This window comes from Diceros bicornis, chromosome 3 (genome assembly GCF_020826845.1).
Source record: "Diceros bicornis minor isolate mBicDic1 chromosome 3, mDicBic1.mat.cur, whole genome shotgun sequence".
Lineage (NCBI taxonomy): Eukaryota > Metazoa > Chordata > Mammalia > Perissodactyla > Rhinocerotidae > Diceros > Diceros bicornis.
The window spans coordinates 46,496,701-46,517,881 of NC_080742.1; the positions used below are offsets into that span (position 1 = coordinate 46,496,701).

Sequence of the window (21,181 nt, forward strand, 5' to 3'; positions counted from 1 at the left end):
CACTGCTAGAGGAAAAACTATCTAGAAGGGAAACCAAGTGGGAGAATGCTGATTTTTTGTCTTTAGTTAAAAAAAAAAAAAAAGTTATAAAGATGAAAGAAGGCTGCTGCAGCGATTCGCCAAGACTGCCCTTAGCTGAAACTTGCATCGGTTCCACCTCAGGGAACAAAGAAAACGAGGCAGAGCTGACGTTAGGAGAGCTAAACTCTGCAGACTCCGGGTCTCGATGCCGCCAGATGGGCACCCCCACAGAGCTCCGACGGCTCTGCACAGGGAGAGCAGCGGCAGGGCAGGGCTCTCCGAAGCCGAGACGCCCAAGACTGCGGTTCTGGAACCAAGTCCGCGGCTGCCCCAGCGGGGATGCCCTGCCCGGGCCTCCTGCCTCGCCCTCTCCACGGCGCGGCTCAGCCTTGCTCAGCCGAGTTGTTCCCGCCGGTGCGGAGGCCTCCGGTCTCCCAGGCACTGGATTCGAACTGTGCTACCTCGAGTGGCCGCTTCCCTCTAAAAGATATGCCCGTCACAACCTAGAGATGGCGGAGGGAGGACTAGGAGGAGAGAAGGAGCATTAAAGGCCCGGCGAGGCGCCAGGTGGGGCTGTACTGGGCTCCGACAGTGTTACCGGGTGGAAAGGGAAAGCCAGGGCCCAGGAGAGCAATGCGTGTTACTTACATGTCCATATCCCCTTTACAAAGTTAAGTCACAAAGGGAGTTAGAGAGAGAGGGACAGAGACAGAAAAAGAGAGCGCGAGCAGGGTGCAGTGGAGAGAGGCTGGAGCTGAGGCCAGACAGGGCCCAAGCGGACCGGGGTGAGAGGGGGGGTCGGGAAGAGGGGCAGGCGCGGGGCGCGCGTCACTCTAGGCCGTTGCGGTGCCCGGGCTCGGGGGGCTGCAGAAGCTCCGGGGAGTGGCAGGGCGGGCTGCCCGCGGCGCTGTGCTCGCTGTCGGTGTCGCTGCCCTTCTTGCCGCCGCTGCTCGAGCCCGCCGAGCCGCCGCCGCCGCCGCCGCTGTGTGTCTTCACGTGCTTGCTGAGGTGGTCGCTGCGCATGAAGCGCTTGTTGCAGACGGGGCAGGCGAAGCGCTTCTCGCCCGTGTGGGTCCGCAGGTGCCGCTGCAGCTCGTCGGAGCGCGTGAAGCGCTTGCCGCAGAAGAGCCAGTTGCACACGAAGGGCCGCTCGCCAGTGTGCCAGCGCAGGTGCGCCTTCAGGTGCGACGTCTTGCCGTACACCTTGCCGCAGCCCGGGATGTGGCAGCTGTGCAGGCCCTTGCGCCGCAGGCTCGCTCCGGCGGGGCCCAGCCGCTCCGCCTCCTGGCAGTTGGGGCAGTCGCAGGTGGCGCGGCCGGAGTAGCGGCGGGCGGAGGAGCGCGGGGAGCCCCCCAGCGGCGCCGCCGGCCCCGCGCTCAACATGGAGCCCCCCGCCCCGGCCAGCGGCGACGGGGCCGAGTCCGGGTAGGAGCCGGGCAGCACCGGCTTGAAGCCGTCCATGAGGTGCTGCCCAGCGGGGCTGAGCAGGTGCGAAGAGGCGCCGCTGCTGAAGGCCGAGTGGCTCAGGCCCGAGTAATCCGAGTTGTAGCCTCCAAGCGGCGAGTGCAGCGAGGTTTGGAGCCCCCCGGCGGCAGGGTGCAGCGAGCCGGGCAGCGCCGCCGCGCCATTCGGGTTCTGCACGTCGATCCAGCCCGCGCCCACGTCCCACCAGCTGGAGGCGCCGGCAGAGCCCACGTCGCCGGCGGCGCCCAGGCCCGGGTGCGAGGGCTTGAACCACGACTCGTACGGATGCGCCATGCCCACGCGCGGGTAGATGCCCTGCAGCCCGTCCACCGAGGTGTGCACCTTGGAGATGAACACCGGCTGGTGGGAGCCGTCCTGCGAGTGCGCCGAGGAGCCGCCGCCGCCGCCGCCGCCCCCGCCGCCGCTGCCCCCCGATACGCCGGGGGCCTGGAACACCGAGTAGTCGTTTGCGAAGGGCGAGCTGGAGGCGGCGGCGGCGGCAGCCGCGGCGGCGGCGGCGGCGCTGCTGGAGGTTAGTGAGAAGGCGCTGGAGCCCGGCGAGCCACCGCAACTGAACGAATCGGACACCAGGGCTGCGGCCGCCGCCGCCGCTGCCGCGGCCGCCGCGGCCGCCGAGGACGAGCCGCCGTTCCTGGAGGCCCCCGACACGCCGAAGCTTGAGAGACTGGAACCCACTACGTTGCAGCTGCCGGAGGAGGACGACGAGGAACGTTTCCAGGGGTGGAAGCCTTTACCGAAGGAAGAAGAGCTGTCCGAGAGGGAGGAGGGAGACGGGCTGGGGCTGCCGATCTTATTACAGGTAGCAGCAAGCATGGCCAGAGGAGTCGATCCCAACCTGGGTTCTTCCTGCGAGAAGGAGGAAAGGAGAAGGGGTGGGGGAGGGGAGATGGGCAAAGGACCGGTGGGGGAGGGAGGAAAGAAATGTGCATCAGTCCTCCGGTAGCCTCCAAAACGCCCCGCTGCACCCCATCTCTCGCTGCGGCGCGCCGCCACCAACTCACCTGGCTCCCCCAACAGCCCCGGCGCCCAGCTGCTTCCTACTCTACGAGAGGGGACAAGTTTGGCTGCCGGCGTCTGATTCGGGAGCAAAGCGCCATGCTAAAGAAGAGTTTGACAAGTATTCTCACCGAAAACAACACTCTCGTGCACACAAGGCCCCAGGCACTTCGAAACAAACAAGCAAGCAAAAAGTCCAGATTGGGAAGGAAGGAAGTTTCCTTTGCCGAAAAGCCTGGGGGAAAACCATTGGATTGCTTTTAAGAGCGCTTCCCCTGTAATCCAGAGACAGCTTTGAAAATCCCGTTCCGGTCCCCTAGAAACGCATCCTGGGTTGTTTCTCCCAGGCCAAAAGAGGTCAAACTATAGGGCCCGCACGCTCTTCCTGCTTTCCATTTTCTTAAAAAAAAATGTCTACAATAGTTAAAAACGAGACGGGTTCAACGTACCTGCAAGACAAGGCGGGCTGCGGAATTTTTTAAGGGGAAGAGGGAGAATCTGCAGTTTGCCCAGGAGAAAAAAACTTGCTCTCTTTACCCCCGAAATCGTCACACGTAAAATGGGCTGGGCGCACGTCTCCCGGGCAGCGAGCGGCCGGGCTCAGCGAGGTGGCTTGTCTAAATGCCCTTCGAACCTTTTCCTGCGCTGAAAAAAGTGACTCTGCCCCCCTCTCCCCCTCTTTCTTTTCTCCAAACTCACTTGTATTTAAAGGGGAAAAAAAAAAAAAAAAAGCTCTCAATAGAGACTGATAGCCCGTGGCCTGGCCGGGGCGACTTTAACCCCCTCCGATCGGCAATAAAAGGAAACTAATTAAACCAGCAAGAGAAAATCCTGAGACTCACCCCTAGAAGTGAAGTTGCCATCACACAAAAGTGCCCTCCTCCTCTCAGAGGATCTTTTTTATATTGATAAATCAGAGGCAGTGTTTTTTTTAGAGGTGTGCAATACAATGATCAGTTCCGCCCATTCCACCACAATTGTAGCTCCCTCTCCGGCTTTGAAGTGCCGCGGAGGCGCGGCCAGCCAATCTGCGGCCTCGCCGGGCCGCGCCGCGCGCGCGCCGTGAGGTCATCGGCGCCGCCGCCGGCCGCCGCGGGGGCTGCGGAGCAGGCGCGGGAGGGGCGCGGGTGCCCGCGTGTGCTACAGAGCGGGTGTGTGTGTGTAACAGTGTGTGCGCGTTGTGACCGAGCCGAGGAGGAGAAGACTGCAGATGGGGGGTGTGGGGAGTGTAGGGGATGTGAGTGTGGCGGTATAACAGTGACAGTGTGGTGAAGTGGGGGCGCGGGCAGGGACAGTGCAGAGAAGGGGGAAGGTGTGTGGGCGGCAATATAACTGCGTGCGTGACAAAGGGGGGTAGAGGGACAGATCAGTAAAGTGTTGAGGGGAAGGGTGTGAGTGACAGACCTAGGGAGGGAAGAGGCACAGTGCCGTTGAATGTGTTGGGGGGTGTTGGTGGTGCGTGAGTGTGTTTGGTCGGGGGGGGGGGAGAGGGAGGAGTGTGAATAGGTATGTGTGTGCGAAAGAGGAGGGAGCGTGGATGAGTGTGTGTGCACTTGAGGTGGGGGAGAGGAAGGCTGTGTGGATGTGTGTTTGTGTGAGAGAAAAGGGGGTTGTGTGTGCTTGTGTGCGTGTGTGCAGCAAAGCTGGGGGTGGAGAACAGGAACAGTGCAGTAAAGTGTAAGTACGTAAGAGAGAGAGATTGGCGATTTGAAGAGTGAAACTGCGAAGTTGAGTGAGGCTGAGTAAATAAATATTCACAGACGCAATCACTGTTGCCAACTTCCTCTGGTTCCTTGTATCTAAAATCTTGAGTGATTTTTTTTTTCTTAACTTCTTGTACACTGTCACTACATTTTTGAAGAAAATTGTATTAATACCTACCTTTCCTTTCCTGGCTCTACAGCCGAAGGGTAGAAACGTAGGGAAGCTGAGGGGTATTTTTAGGGATGCGTTAGGGCGTGTGTGCGCCTGCGTCCCGAGTTGTTACTTTGATGCGGTGGCTTTTTTTGTTTGTCCCCCCCTCCAGAGGTGAGATTCGGCTCTGGAAGTACAAGTCTCACTCTAGGGGAGGGGGTGTGTTTGTCCCGTGGCGATGAGTAAATTTCAACACAAAAGGATTAGGTAGAGAAAGGGATGAGAAAGTTTTGTTTTTTCTTTGGATGAGAAATTGAGGAGCATTTTATGGAATTTAGAAGTTTTTACAGGAAACCCCATTGCCTCTTTCTGAGGAAAAAAATCAGGATTTTGACTGAAATCTGTGTTTTATTTATCTGAGAACAGAGGCAAGCTTTTGACAAATCTTGGACCACATATACAGAAGTGTCTGTGTCTAGTGGCATTTGGGCCAGATATCTATGAATGTGTGTATGTTAATAGATACACTCAGTTCAAATTTGGTGGGTTTTAGAACTTGCTTGCCATTTATGTTATTAGTTGCCTTCAGAAACATCATTACAATTTCACTACCACCACAAGGGAACATCTTAAACCACAGCAAGCACCACACCTGTGTAGCAAAGTCCACAGCCCTGGGAGCCCTATTGAATATTCATATGTTTAAAAAAAGTAATTCATACTTTTAAGCAGTTACAAATGCTCTCAGAAATCTAATTTTAAGGCAGAATTGATTAAACTGTTACTAGCTGGGAGAAATGTTTTGTTTTGAGTGGGGAAACATTTTTTATTTTACTGTTGTTTTTGAAGCCTCCTCAAGTGCATCACAGCTTCTGGAGATGTCAAAAAAAAAAATCTTCCTGGGGTTTACTGAACTCCAAAGTCAGGTTGTATCATTTGTATAAGTTTCATTGAGCAGAGCTGAGGCTGATGTTTAGTGGTGTGAGAGTGTGTTTCTGACCCCTTTTTAACAGTGTTGGGATATTGACTGTACATCATATCTATTGATTAAGGGGATAAGGTACACTCTCATACTTTGAAGTAAGTGTAAAGTAAATTAATGAACTGCTTTTTTTCTGAAGGCTGACGCTTACCATAAATGTCGTGTTTCTCCCTGCAAGCCGCTCTGAATGATTTCAGCGTGTTGAGAAGGCGTGACAGGCCAGCCCAGAAGGAGGAAGGGGTGGGGGAAGGAGGGAACTCCGTTTAACAAATAAAAGAGAATTAACTTCATTGCTTTGGTCTCCTTCTATAATGATATTCATTTTAAGGACCTAATACACAGTTGTTCAAATTTGGGGTTTAATTCTAATCAATACCATCACCCTTAATATAGAAAAAAAAGCTTTGAAGGAAGACTCCCCTCTATGAATAGTTATTTTATCTTTTTATCCTTCTATCTTCTGGAAGGAAGTGAGGCAGGACGATTAAAAAGTTAAATACTGATTCTGAGAGTAAACAGAGGCATTAAACACTTTTTCCTCAAAAAAATGCCAGGAATTAGAAAAACTCAGCATCATGTGATTACAATTTTGAGCTACCTACTTCTAAGATTTTTTTATTTGTATAAATTCACTGTAGAATCATATGTAATTCTTCCTATGACAAGGGGTCACAACATTGGTGTGGATTTAACAAATATACTAGAGTCTTCAATTTGCATAAGGTTGGCTTGCAGCATTTGCAAATTTTCACAAAGGTTTGTGCATCTTTCTTCATTAGAATAAATACATATACATTCCATTTACTCCCATTAAAAAAATTAGGTCTTTATTTGATAGTAGTATTGGACAAAGGGTATTTTTTTCTTATACTACTCCCCCTCCACCCCTACCCCAAAAGAAGTGGTTAGTGTTTGTCATACGGCAAGACAGCAGAGTTAAAAAGGAAAGACAAAGATCATTATATAATTGACCAAAAATTAAAATAGCAATAATCTTGCTTCTGGTTTCAATGAAACTGGTCTTAAAGGCAGCTTATTCTTCACTTTGGAAAAGTGACTGGATCATTTTTGAATCTCCCACAGGAGGGAACATCTGTAATCCATGACAGATACAGCCTGTCGGGCAAAGCATTTCATGGCTCATACAGTAGAGTTTACCTTTTGTAATATTGATCATTACTCTTGAGTATTATACTGTGGTGATACAGAGGTTTGGAAAGGAAAGGAGAAGAAAGATAGGAAGTACAGGCTTTCCAACATTAATTAAAAGTTTCTCCCACCCCACATGAAGTTTAACATGCTGGCAGGGATTGAGGTAGATGGATATTCTGCTGTTTCTTGCAAACCTGTGGGATCCACTTTCAATAAAGCTAAAATCTATTAGCATTCTGTATGCATCTGCAGCATAAATTTCATTTGAATTTCAAATTTAATAAACCAGGAGGTTTTTAATCATCCCTGGTTTTATTTGTTTGATATTAACATGCTTATTGACCGGGTCTGGTGACCAGTTTGATCATTACAGGACAGCAAAAAGTTAATTAAAACGACCACAGCCCCTTAATCATATCATCTGTCTCATCCATGTCGCTCTCTTTATTACCAGTGATGATGGATAGTCTCCCAGATTAATTTCTCTGTTTCTTCGATTTGGACAACAGCTTTTGGAACCTAATTTACATCCTGGGAACAACTTGCTCAAGTATATCTAACACCTTGCAGCTACAATATACATCAACAACTCCTTAGATGGAGCTGAGAAGGGGAGCTTTTATGCAGCAGAATTTGAAGACTAATCAATGCTGCGATTTGGAGCTCTTATGCTTTCACAACCAAAGAAATAGAAGGTCCTAAAAGCAAATGAGATGCCTCGATCCCTGCTTTTCTTTTTCGGGGAGAGGAAAGTGAAATATGCTTCTGCTGTTTGGTTAAATAGATTAAAATGTGGAGATATAGCGACAAGTAAATAAAACCATTTGTAACCATTAAGTACAATTAGGGATTTATAGTCCAAAACATCAAAGTTATCCAGGCTTTCAAGTGTCTGGCAACACATCTACGCCAAATACGGTTTTGAACGTGAGTGTGGTCCGGTATATACACAGGGCTGAAAAAGCCTAATAAGAAACAGAATGCACGTGAGCTATATAATATAGGCGCGTACCTCTGCTGGGTACGTTTAAACCGGGCTCTTCGCATCTTGGTTTCCTGAGCGTTAGCAGGGACGCGCAAGCTCTGGAAGCTGACCGGCCGGTGCCCGCTGCGAACTCAGGGAATGCAGTGCCGGCCGCGCGTCCCTGGCGGGCGCCTCTCCCGAAACCGGGAGACGGCCCCCAATCCCTGGCCACTGTGCGGGGACCTTGCGCGCGGACGCGTTGGCTACTAAATAAAGCGTGAAGAAGAGTGGGGTGGGAGCCGAGCGCGGCCGGCAGCTGCTGGGAGGAGCGGGCTGGGCCAGGTTGGGGGTGTCTCCTCGTCCGGAGCTCTCTGGCCAAAGTTTCTTTCCTGTTGAAAAGAAAACCTGGCCAGGCGTGGACCTGTGGATTCCTGAGAGGTGCCCTTTTGCTGTCCACTCCTGCTTACGGGCGGCTTTACTAGGAAGTTGCCCAACATTTCCTGGGAAGGGAGGTAATAAAAGCCCCTCGCTGGTGGCAGATTGTTGAGCCGTAGGTGGGAACGGATCAGTCGTCCAGAGCCCAGAGACGGCTGTATTTTCCTGATTGGAAAATGGGAACTTCCACGCTAAACAATAGCCCCTATTAGTGAGGTTATTCGGTCTCAAACTGTCCGGCCACATTTACAGCCGAGTCCTTACTTTCCTGATACTGCTTAATTGGATGCATTTGTTGACCACAGCGAAGCAGTAGTGACTCGATCTACTTGCATAGGATCTCCTGGTGGATGCAAAACATTGCCTTGGTCACTCTTTTTTGAATAAATAAGACCACTTGAGAGAGCATTTCATATTTTTTTCATAATTGACTCGATATTTTTCTTCCGTATCAGAGTGTTTAATATTTATATTTTTTCTCTCTGCCACTTCAAAACATTCAAAAGTTAGGGATGGTTTAATTAAAAGAGATTTACTCATCTAACTTAGGATATTACATGCTTTGGTCCACTTTAGCTAAGGCATTCAAACTGCATATATTCAGAAGACAAGGAGCACTTTTCCCATGTATCAATCATATGAATAAGTACATAAGTTCATAGGTAGAAAAAATATGAGGATATTTATCAAAATGGATATTTCTTCCTAGATTAAAAGAAGAAAAAATCCTATTTCCTTATTTTTTGTCTGGATGCATAATGTTCATATGCTCATAGTATGTTGATATGATCGTGTACTAGTTCTACAGGCAGGCGTGTACTCTATGGTATATTTCATATTCATCTCTCTGCCAACCCACAGATGAAATTGATAATTAATTCTACAGCACTTCGTATTCCTCCTTCATCATGTAAATGAAGGAAACACATGTAGGGAAAAGAGTTTGCTCATTTGGGGTGAATGATGTGTGTGTGTACTCTTGTGCAAAGCAAGAGAAAGAGAGAGGCTTACATTCAGATAAATTCATCCCTGAGTTTTTCCTAGAATGGATTTGTTTCCGCTGTTTTCTCTTTTGGTATTATATATCACTTTCTCATAGCTAACATGCAGAGTTAAAAACTACTAAATTCTTATCCTCAACACTATTGATTTCTTTTCATTCTGTTCTGTTACTAGAGGAGGTAATGCTCCCAGATTACCCCCTCCTCTCCTCCAAACGGTTGACAATTGCAATCGCAGTTTCGGGAAGATAAATGTTACTTTGGGAATTGTGTTTAATTACAAATAATCTAGGAGCTGCACAGGGTCGCTCGGTTTAATCACACATGTGTTCAAATCATTGTACAAGGTTTACAAATGGGTGATATTGGTGAAAGGGGATACAGTTCGCTTTTCTAAAATCTGGGGATAAACTAGGATGATCCCACTTGGGGTTTGTCAACAGCCTCTCAGAGGTAACAAACCAAAATAACACCACCAACAAAAAGTGTGGAGCCTCACAGTACTTGAAAGCTTAAGAAAAAAAAAATATTTCCATTGGAGTTTACCTTCAGGTCAATTGTATTGAAGTGAAAACCTGAAAATAAACCATTCTTTGTTGACTTCTTAAAATCTCTTCCGTAAATCCATTTTTGTAGACAGCATGTTTGAGCTCACATATTCCGATTTTCTTTTCATTGTTTTTTTTTTTTCCCCCTGACAGAAGTCTTGTAGATTTTCTCTGAAATAGCCCACTGGTTATTTTTTACAGTTCCTCTTGTAACTCAGCTGCTGCTACCTTTGTGTGTCTGATTCTTTGCTTATATGGCAGCTCAATTAGTGTTGTTTGTGTGTGTGTGTGTGCTCGCTTTTTTTTCTAATAGTCTTATTAACAAGAAAAAAGGTGGCGAACAGGTTATTCTCTTAACCTGACCTGGCCGTACGAGTAAGATGAGCAGCACTGAACAGATGTCCCCATTTAAGCCGTTCTTTTCCCACATGCCTGCTGGATATTGCAGGCGCGCAGGAAGCTCGCTTCAAACCTGGCCCATTTCAGGCCATAATGGCCAAGTTATTTCGGCCCAGTGAACACGAACAAAATCGCGTGCTTTAGAATCATTCGACTCTGAGTCCAGGAAAAGCAGGGGGTGTGGTGGCAGTGGGGGTGGCTGGGGAGGGGTGGGGGGGGTGCGGGGGTGGGGAGCCGATTTCATCTCGGATCGCAGGAAGAGAACTTGCTCAAAACAATTTTTCCCTAGCAAATATGGTATAATTTACAGCGCAACTTAATAATCCGAGGGGCAATGCAAAAGCCCTTTGCGTTGTAAACCGCTTCTAATTACCTGCCAGAGCAATTAGCTGACTATCACGAAGAAATTAGATCGCTCAATGTAGCATAAATAATGCGAATAATTTTGTAAGAAGAATGGAAAGCGAGACCTGGTGTTTCTTTATAAGGAAATAACACCTCGTACTGTACGAGCCCTCCATGAACACATATTAATGTCTAGGCATGCATGGCAATGAGTCCGGGCAGGAGCCCTCTGGCTGCGGTTCAGCACTTTTTCCGTTTACGTATGCGGGGTGAAAGTCGGCTTCCAGGCGTTCGATCTCCAGCCTTCCAGCTCACAGTAATTAACACATAGCGACTTCAATGGGAAAACCTGTTTTCCAGATGATTGTTACAATGCAGCTTTATGTCTCATTTGGCAGTTTAAATAGCTGGAGTTGTTTTCTGGCTTCATCTCTGCTATCATCTGTTGAGCATATTTTGCTTAGAATATTGAATCCCACCCAAAACTTGGGTGCAGGCTTTTGCTGACTTATTTTTCTTAAGAAGTGGAGATATCGGAAGACACTAGGGCAAAGAAAGAATTCTTGTGGGAACGTTGAAAGGTTTCTGCTTTCTGGAATGAAGTTGCACACAGTATATTGGAATATTTTTGTGTGCTTCACTTTCACTTTTTATAAAAAAATCTACCTCAGTCATATTATGTATTTAACTCACTTTTCTTGACTGTTTCCTATAGGGGGATTCGGTTGATGAGTTCACACATTTCTTAGCAAAGGATTTTAAGAGTAAAGAGAAAACCTAATTTTGGAGGAAAGCTGACAGTGCATTTAGGTGTCTGATAACACTCTCAAGCTCTTTGAAATTTACTGGGTTTGTAAATTACAATTGAGAAGACAGCTACAAAAGATGTTTGGAAATCGAATATGTGCGCCGACACCTACACACACACACACACACACACAAGCTGTTGCCCACAGCTCCACGCTTTTTGGTGCCGCCAAAGTGACACAGGCCCCCCTTTCCGTGTTAAACGAGCTGGGTCGTACGTTTGGGTCAAGTTAAATCAGCCCAGGGAGCTTCCGTGGTAATCGAACTGGACGTCTGTATTGGTCACAGCAAAGGATGTCGTGTGAATCCGGGATTTGCTGGGTCCAGCACAGCCGTCGGGGTGAGTCCCGGCCCCGCAGCCCTCCTGGTTTAGGGTTAGCGACCCCACATCCCCACAGCTCGCTCAATCCTACACATCGAACGCTTCGGCCCAGGTCATTTCTGAACATCTTTCACGCCTGATTCAGTGAGTGTTGCAGGACTTCGTAATGGTCTTGGCCCCACTGGCTGCACATGCCCAGGTTCCTCTTCCTGAGAAGACAGAGACGGTTTTGCTGGTGCCTGGGGAGTTCTAGGCGGAAATGGAAGGAATCGCGGTGATTAATTTCATCAACCCAGGCTACAAATTGGGTTACTGCTGTTTATGGCGTCACTACTTAGTCCTTCTCGCCCTTTAAATAGACAGGAGCTGGCTACCTCAGGCTCTTTCCCCGGAGATCAGGGCTGCTGGGTTAGGGGGCAGGGTATAAGCCTACGGAGAGGGAGACCCACTTAACAGATACTGCCCCCACTCTAGAAGGTGTTAGAATAAAACACCTACATCAGCTATAGGAAATTCATGACATGATGCACTAAACACTGGGTTCAAGGGCGCCTACCTTACCCGGTACGGAGTCCCCCTTCCACATCCGGACAGAAACGCCCCACTAGACGGAACAAGGGACACGTTTTTATTTAACGCTCGACAAGTATCGACTCCTGTACTCAGCAGAGGTTACATTTTAAGAGAAAATAAAAATATTTATTCTTGCTTATGGATTCTGGAAAAGTAATAAAAGTCACTCAGATACTGAGAACGCAATTTTTCACAATCGCCTCACCCAAACCTTGCAATTTACTGAAATTGTTTCGCAGCTCCGCTTCTCCCGAACAGTTAGCATCACCCCTCCCCCAGTGTTGCCATGAAGATTCTCCATCTTAAATAACAAGGACCCGTCTGGCCACCAAAGAAGGCTGCCCCATTTTAATTCAAAACAGGAACCAGGATCGCAGGATTTAGAGAGTGGGAGAGTGAGGATCAAACTTTTCCTCTTGAAGTGTCTACACTGAAACTGCAATAGCCAACGTAGTCCCTCTTTCCCTCTCCTTTGTCTTTATTTAAAGGTTTCTTTCTTCTTTTTTTTGCAACATCTCTTAAGGTGAAAGAAATAAGCTGAACTGATTATTGTCATGTCTGTAATTGCTCTAAAAACATTTTCCAGTGGGGCCTCAGAAGGCAAACACATTCGTCTTTGATCAACACGGAAGAAAGCAAACACTGGAAGAACGAAAGCCCACTCCTTTGGAGTCTACACTCAGCATTTATAGCCCTGAAATGGAATGCCCATTACCTTCAAAAGGGCAGCTATTAACGACAAAAGTTCTCATTTTTCTGTAGATGGTGCTTCAAGTAGTTTTCTAGATTATACCTAGTCTAACATAGGCGTAATCCACGCCTCTCCCTCACCATCCCCCCGATGAAGCTGGAAAAAACAGTTGTCGCAAAGGGAAATGATTTGACTAGTACCGTCCAAGGTCAGTTTATTTGAAGCTTTCTGGATAAAAACGTTGGCAGGACTAACGCATCCACTTCAAAACGTTTTCTGCTTTGGTTCAAGTAGTCCTCTAAGCTTGGAGAACAAAAGGAAGATGAAAGTGATGTCTACACTTTTGGCACACTTACCAAATGGAACTCTAAGGAGAGGTGTGCAGCAAACTAACAGGAGCCAAATTCAAACCAAAAGAAGCATTGTTTGTTGTTGTTGCTAAAAGACACTCGCACTGTTGATTTTATTGATTGGCTGGTATTAGGGCATTAAAAAGAGTGTTTTGCTCAATTTCAGTGTTTTAATAAATTTTGGCAGATATAACTGAAAATAGGGCAGTTAATATAAGGTATTTAAAGTTTCAAAACAAGCCTTAGATAGATATTCACAAGTAGTTTTATTGGGTGATCTGCTGTTGATTTACTAAATCAAAACTATTCTTTTTCTTAAGCCTCAGTGATTCGAATTTTCTCCCCCTTAGCTACCTAGGACTTAGGAACAGAAATTCCAAAACGATTACAAATAGGTAGAAAAATTGTAGGTTTAGAAGTCTGAGGGAGGAAATTACAACCCGGTGTTGACTTTTAGAAGGCCTGGTATGTCCCAGTTCATAACTCAGTTGGAGGAGAGGACCTTGGGGACCGAGGGTCCCAGAATCACTCGATCCATCAACACCCACCACGCTCGGCGCGGGGGCCGGGCTCGCCGAGGCCGCCAGCCGCACAGGAAGCCGCGAAGATCCGCGCCTTCCCGCGATCAATGGTCCGGACAACTTCAGAGATGCTCCCACTTTCGGTTTCAATACACCCGGAGTGTTTTGCCCTACAGAGTTTACCATTGATCTTGTGCCTCTCTTCTGTGGCATGGCCATCTAAGGTATCAGTTCAGGAGATTGGCAACGAAAAACGCAAGGCTACAACCGAGGGATGGGGTGGGGGCAAAAGAAGAAGAGAGGCTACCCTCTCACATCTGCCTCCAATGGTGGCTGCCGCCCAGCGCTTTCCCGGAGCTGTAGCTTCCCAAGAAGTAAGCTTAATTACTATCCTGTCCTTGGGGGCTCTAGAATATCAGGTGAGTAGTGTACAACTTTCCGGACACGTCGCAGGAGCGGGAAGAAATGAGCGACGGTCACCTGTGCAGCAGTCAGGAAGACCTTGCAAACGAGGGGCCGTCGGGCTTCCCGGCAGTCTTCCGGGCGCCTGGAGCGGGGAGCTCCGACAGCTCCACAGACACTTTCCGCACCCAGCAGTCACAATATTTGCACTCCCCTTTCTTCTCGGCTCGCCACTCCCTCCCTTTCCTCCGTCCTCCCCTCGCCCCGCCCCGCCCCCCTCCACCCGCGACAGCCGCCGGCCCAGGTCCCTGCGCGCAGGCCCACGCCGCCTCGCACCTTCGGGCCCCGGGCGCAGGCCGCCCGCCGGGGGGCCCGCGCGGCCCAGGCTGCGGCGGCCGCGGGCGCGGGAGGCGGAGGAGCGGGCGCAGGGCTCCGCCGCGGCCCGGCCCCGCCCCGCCCCACCCTCCGGCCCTCCCCTCCGCTTAGCCGCGCTCTCCCGCTGAGCTCGCCGGCTCCGCGCTCGGCCCGCCTCGGCCGCGCCGGCCGCGGCGGCTACCGGGCCTGGAAGGCTGCGGCGGCTCCCGCCAAGGGGGAGGCGCCACCCCGCCCCGGGGCGGTTGTTTCGCTCGGACTCCCGGGCCGGCCACAAAATCCCCTTTCCGCAGGCCGAGCGGGACGGTAGTCGGGTGTGCGGCGGCGGCGGCTCCCCACCCCTGCACTCAGCCGCCCGCCCCGCTCCTCCTCCTTCCCTCCCCCGTCCCTCCTCCTCTCCCACCCCCCGAGGGCTCGCACACCCCGCGGGCGGGAAGGTGCCGCCCTCGGGGCGGACAAAGGGGCTGGCCGGGCGGGCGGGGGCTGCAGCCGGCACGCGCGGCCGCGGGAGGGGCCCGCCGCGCCCCCGGCCGCCGACCTGACTCCTGCTGGGCGGCCGGCGCGGCCTGGGGGCGGAGTGGGGGGGGGGCTGCGACCGCAGGGGCGGGTTGCGCGAGGGGGTCGCGGACGGGTCAGGCGGCCTGGGCTCACCCCACCCGGGCAATAGTTGAACCTCCTGCTCTGCTGGTCTCCCCGTCCAGGTCTTAACTGGACTGGACTTGAAAGCTCCTTTAGGAAATTTATATTCTCGTTTCTCTGTCGGCGATGATACATCAGAATCACCCAAAGGGCTAGTTAAAACGCAGACTGCTGGGCCCCATCCCCAGAGTTTCCGCTTAAGTAGGTCTGGGGTGGGGACCGATAATTTGCATTTCTAACTAGTTCCCTGGTGATGCTGAAGCTGCTGATCCCGGCACCACACTAGAGAATCACTGCTACACTGTTCCTTCCTCACCACTCCCTTGCTGTAGAAGAGGGGAGAGGATATCCCACAGGGATCCCCAAGGCACTGCTTGTGCTCTCATTGCCAAGGTAGTGTTACCTCTTTTGAAGGTGAGCTCTACATTTAGTACGGACTGGATTTTCTCGCCTGAAGCTCTGTTTGAGATTGACCAAATGTTGGAGTGTAATCCCAGTGCCATTGGTGCTTGAGAAAGAGAGGCTGCATAGGTGTGGACTGTGGACCAGGGAAAGCCACAGTTCAGCTGGCCGTTTCCCCTCATTCAGAGCCGCAACCCGGGAGATGGGTTCCCCGCCCCAGCACAAATCGAAAAGGGAATCTTACCTTTTAATGCAATAACAGTCTCCTGTTTTCTATATGTTGTTGACATTCTTTTGTTCAGTCCTATGTTCTGCATATTTTTCTTGTTTTATATTTTACTGAGGGACCTAAAAAATTTTAAAACGGGGAAAGAACTAGATAAGCAGAGAAGAGACTTGAATAAAACTTTTTTTTAAAGCCACATTACTGTTGAAAAATTCTCTGATGTTTTTGAAAAGCATTTCTGTGTATTTAAAGGAAATATAATTAATCTTATCACTTTAAACGCACCCCTTGCCCTCTCAAATCTGGTAATCTGGTTTCTCCAAAAAATTATTTGAAAATCTAGTGTGAAATATATTTTGACATTCCAATCCAGGAAGAGTTAGTTGAGGAAAACTACCCAAAAAGAGACATGCTAAACTTTTCTTATCCCCAGTGGGCGGTGTTAATCATCTGGTTTGAACCTTGTAGTTTTCATTGTCAAATACTTGGGTTGTCTCAAAGGGAAGAAAGTTGGGGACTTGCATTCACTGTTTTTCAAGAGGAGATTAAACACAAAATCGATTTAATGGAGCATCTGTAATCTTAAATACAAGAAGTCAAGAGCTAAGGCTATAATAGAAAGGTTAGCTTTCCTCCATTGTTCACACAATCTAACTCATATTTTTGGAACTTAATTATCAATGAAAGCTACTACATCAATGCAATACAGTATAGGCAAATTACAAGAACCTTTTACTTCTCCCAACTGGGTTTAAATTGCAAATCTTAACACTGAACAGTGTGCTTTTGGCATTGAATATTCAATACAGTGAAATGTGTTTTAAGTGAACCACCCAAGGGCCCAGGAACATTTGCTTAATAATGATACTTTGCAATTCTATAGGGCCTTTCAGGCAAGGATCTCAAGTGGAATGCTCTTTAACTATACCCTGCCTGGGAAACCTTGGGAATATTTTAAAGTGCTCACTTAAGGCCTATTGGAAAGAATCGTTAGTATAGATTTCACAGTATGGTTTTAGGAAATGAGGTACTGCAGAATTTTCAAATGCAGGGGTATCATATTCATGGTGGTTTGATGGGTACTGAATATTTATTAGTTATTTTATGTGGAGCTAAAAATGTATATTTCCCCCAACTTTTTATTTTGGAACATTTCAAACCTACAGAAAAGTTGAAATAATAGTACAATGAAACATTTAATTTCAGTAATCACCCATATTCCTTTCATCCAGGTTAACATTGTTAACATTTTGTGACAATTGCTTAGATTCTCTCTCTTTAGATAGATAGATATGTAGATATCAACATACTATATCTAAATAGATAGTAGAGGTATAGGATATAATTATTTGTTTATTCATGCACATGCATATACTTGTCTCCCCACCCATTTAAAGTAAATTATGAACATCGTCGCATTTCACTGCTAAAGGCTTCAGCACACTTCTCCTGGTAAAAGGGCATTCTTCTACCTAACTGTAATGCCAACATAGAGAATATATGCTTATTGATTTTTAAAGAGCATTCAATAACTTTATTTTTGAGTTCAGAGTGTCCATAAATTTTGTCAGTGTTGTCTATGAATTTAGGAGATGAGATTTGAGCCAATGCTGGTATAAACAGTGCAAAAATACTATTCTATTACCTAGGCATCTTGGGAATTTAAGAACCTGAGATTCTGATTCAGGAATTGCTATGGAAACAATATATACTAATTGTTTTGAGATCAGATTTTAAAAATAATTTGAGAAACAGAAAACCTTTTTGATATGCTTATGGAACACAAGAGGAACATTTATATTCCAATCCAAGCCTCCCCCCCTCAAAAAAATTATCTGCTTTTACCTTAATTAATGAATGTTTGATCTAAATCATCAGAATAATTGTTTTAATTGTCCACTCCATTTTGCTAGCTAGTGTAGACTTGACCAAAGTGAAAATAGCATTGGCAGTTATATACTTTGAGAAGTGTATGTAGACAATTTACGTAATTTAGCCAAAATGACCAATTAAATGGTGTAATTATGAATGTCTAGACTTAGCTTTTATGGGTAGGCAGAAGTAAAACCTCTCCTCTTTCCAATGGTTGCCCTATCTAGCTTTAAAGATCCATATTTTTCCTGTATTGAATATTTTTACATTCCTAATTTAAAATAGTCTCATTTTTTTATTATATAGGCATGTTAATTAAAAGTAATTATCCAAAGACTATCGAGTACATCTTCTTGCCTCTTACAAGTCCTTGAATTATGACATAACTTAATGTGTGATTTATCCCACTTTTGGAAATGTATATAATTACATATTTACCTCTGTAGTGTTAGTGTCTTGTACTTAATATTCACTCATTAGCATTATTCTCTCTTCTATAGAAGGTCAACTTTTAACTGCATGAAATTCTTGGAGCTTAAAGTCATCTTACAAATAAATGTCGATGAATATTTGCAGTTTTTTAGGTGTGAAATTCATACAGATTTATGTAAAAATTAGCAGGAACATTAAATTTTATACATTCAATTACCTCCTGGGTCAGAATCACTGCTACTTTGATTATTTAAATGTAATTTAATGTTTACTTTTATTTTATGTAATTCACATTTTAAACATGTCTTTCTACTGTATTTCAATAAAATCTTCACCTTCTAAAGCTATTTGTCAAGGCAAAGCAAAAGTATTGATGATTGTGTTAATCCTATTAAACAAAGAACTGCAGCATGAATAGTTTTGATAGAACTTAAGCCTCAGAAATGTATGACTTAAATTATAATACACATTTTTGACAACTACTAATGGTTCCTGGGAAATTTGTTATTACTGATCAACTGAAAGAAATTGAGGATAAAAATACTTCTACAATTGATATACTTTTCCATACATTTGGGGAAGCTATATATATAATGAATACTAAATTATAAATTGGGAAAACTGGTTTCTATTTCCAATTTCCCTGATTCTCGGTATTAGGTTAAAACTGGTTTCTATTTCCAATTTCCCTGATTCTCGGTATTAGGTTAGACAGCATATCACTTAACCTGCTGGAGCCTCAGTTTGTTCATTTATAAAATAGGGATGTTACTTGCCCTGCCAACTCCATGAGATGGCTCTGAGGATCCAATGAGATAAGTACACGAATCGTCCTACTTATGGAGCACCTACTCTAGACAAACATAAGCAATAGATGCTTGATTTCAAGATATTCACAGTCCCTGAGTAGGAGAGCAAAAGTGTAGGATGTCACCAACACAGCATATGGTAGAGAATTGAATGTGTGTTTAATGAGTTGTACAAATCATTGCTTTGGGTCATTTGGGAGTTGCAAGAAGACAAAACTGGGGGTCTATGGTGGATTATAAGAAGATACATGTAGCAGATGTGGAATATTTTGAAGATTAAAATTTTTACTTTTCAGATTTTTAATGGGTAAACCTAAAACAAGACTAGAGCAGCCCTTATTATTTGACACATGTGATAAAGCTATAGATGAAGTAGCATACACTATATATATCTAGTAAAATATAGATAGAATTAAAAGGTAATAATAATGAGTTAGGAAAAAACTAATTGTTGGTGTTTTGCTTGGATCAGGTAAAGTGATGTTCTGACACCTAATCAGTAAATACTGCCTTGTACCAGTATCTTACATATGAAAAAGACAGCTGGCTTAAAAAAAAATTTATTGAAGTAAACGGGTCTCCAAGACTGTCATCCTCTTTTGTTTGTTGGGGATGAGGTCCTGCCTACTTAGGGGCACTGGCTCTACATCTGTCGTTCCATTCACCAGTGAGTCTCAAAGTCAGGACACTACAGCTGTCCTGTTCTTTTCAACTTTTTCTGGGATGGAAGAAATGAGACAACTGGCTGGCTGGTCAAGGCTTCATCGCATATTCAGCAAGTCTGTACATGCACTGTCGTGTAATTGTATTGTTCTCCCCTTTATTTGTAGAGCAGAACTTGTCAGTCTAAAATATCATTGGAATGTTTATTTTACTATGTGTCCCTATTTAATTATTTTGCTTTGAGTTGTATTTGTTAATAAAACAATGGTGTCAAACTGTTAGCCATAATTTATGTTCTACTATGCACATGAGTGCATTTGCATAGCCTGAAGTAGTTAGTGAATGGAAAAGGAAAGGAGAATCCAGTTGGAAGGCTCAGGTTAGGTTTCCTTCCAAATAAGGACTAATCTGTTGACTTCTCAAATAAGACATGTGGACATAAGCAAAGAGTCTTTTGTGTTTGGAAGTAGCAAATTCTACTAATTTGGTCTTAATGGCTTGGATCTGTCACAGAAACTTGATTGTACGGAATCAAATGGTTTTTCTATTGGTTGGTGACTGGGCTGGTCCTGGCTAAACTCTGTAGTTTCTAGTTGGAATTGGTGGAGACAAGATCAAAGTTCATTTGGGCTTTCTTGTCACTGGCTGTTAAGTGTATATGATTTTGAATTAGTCTTTAATCATCCCAATAATCCTAGTGGAAAAGTACTAATTCTAATTTCTAGCTCCAGAAATTTAGATCACTCCACAGGTGGGTTTGGGGCAGTTTCAATGAAACAGACTTTAGAGCCAACAAATAGCAAACCAAGTTCCTAGGAAGATACTCCAAACGCAAATTATGGGAGAACTATGTGAATTCTGAAGATAGTTTCCATTTGGAAATTCAAATTTGTTTTCTAGACCTAAGAGTATTTTGCCAAAGAATACCATGCCCAGCTGTATACCTTAGGAAACTTAGTGACATAAATAACCAAGAATATAAGAGTTCTACACACACTAATACACACATAGTTTTGAGCAGATGTAGCTGGAATTAGAACTAAATAAAACACTAAATAAGAAAAGGACAAGTATAAAGACTTTTTTTTATTACTTTTTTTAATTGTAGGGAAAAAAATAGCAGTCCTTTTGTTATTTGGAAGATTAGTCTGTTAGCTATTAGTGCTGTACTGTAGATTTTAGCAACATGGGAGTCATTAAACCTAAACCTAGCTGTGTCTACATCCAAACTTCAGCTTCAAGTAATTCCTAGGTTTGCTCATTCTTTTTCTTTCGGCTTTGTTCCTATTCTAAACTGTTACGTGTTCAACAGCAGAGAAAATCAGAAAAATGCCTTAATTACTCCATTATATTCTATTCAAATACCCAGGAAGCACTGTAATGAAGCATCTCCAAGGATGCTGTCTGGTGGTCATTGACCAGTTGCTGTGAACTTAAATGTATAATCTTGATGCATGGCCATCACATCCTTTGGCTTCTCCCTTAGATTCAGTTATTTTTAACCTTGGCTGTACTTTCATACTCTCTTGAGAAGGTTTCAGAAATCCTAATGTCTGGGCCCAACCCTCGGAGATTTATTTAATTGGTCTGGAATGTGGCCTGGGCATTGAGATTTTGAAAGCTCCCCGAAAGAGTTTTGAGAGATGAATCTAACCTGCAACTGAGATAGAGCACCATTAACTCAAGTATGCACTATTTGGAGTGTGCTTAAGAGTTTACCACAGCTCCTTTCCAGGTCTTTCCTGTAGGTCTTCAATAAAGGGTGACAATCTCAAATATCTACAAAAAGAGAAGAAGATAGGGTAAGTTACATAAAATTCAGAATGGGACCAAAGTAAACAGGATTCAGAGCCCTGTAGTGTAGAATGTCTTTTCTCATTTAATTACCCCAATATCCTGTCCTAAATGTCTGTGTTTA

At 45.9% G+C, this 21,181-nt stretch overlaps 1 protein-coding gene and 1 long non-coding RNA gene across 7 annotated transcripts in view; both read right to left on the minus strand.

Annotated features, from left to right (window-relative positions):
- Positions 1 to 773: 773 nt before the first annotated feature.
- SP8 (Sp8 transcription factor) lies at positions 774 to 3,470 on the minus strand. 6 transcript variants are annotated; one of them, XM_058526876.1, is made up of 3 exons: positions 3,345 to 3,470; positions 2,508 to 2,604; positions 774 to 2,348 (listed from the first exon to the last, which is right to left on the minus strand). In XM_058526876.1, the coding sequence occupies exons 1-3, from the start codon at positions 3,363 to 3,365 to the stop codon at positions 850 to 852; spliced, it is 1,617 nt and encodes a 538-aa protein (XP_058382859.1). In that variant the 5' UTR covers positions 3,366 to 3,470; the 3' UTR covers positions 774 to 849. The 6 variants fall into 6 exon arrangements, with proteins under 6 accessions (XP_058382859.1, XP_058382878.1, XP_058382865.1 ...); XM_058526895.1 differs by lacking the exon at positions 2,508 to 2,604 and having other exon boundaries at positions 3,345 to 3,469; XM_058526882.1 differs by lacking the exon at positions 2,508 to 2,604 and having other exon boundaries at positions 774 to 2,352; positions 3,345 to 3,469.
- Positions 3,471 to 15,506: 12,036 nt separating this feature from the next.
- LOC131395106 (uncharacterized) overlaps positions 15,507 to 21,181 on the minus strand; it is a 30,460-nt gene continuing 24,785 nt past the window's right edge. Inside the window, exons 4-5 of the long non-coding RNA XR_009216270.1 lie at positions 20,918 to 21,042; positions 15,507 to 15,609 (exon numbers count right to left, since the gene is read on the minus strand). This is a non-coding gene — a long non-coding RNA (uncharacterized LOC131395106). The remainder of the gene's footprint in view (positions 15,610 to 20,917; positions 21,043 to 21,181) is intronic.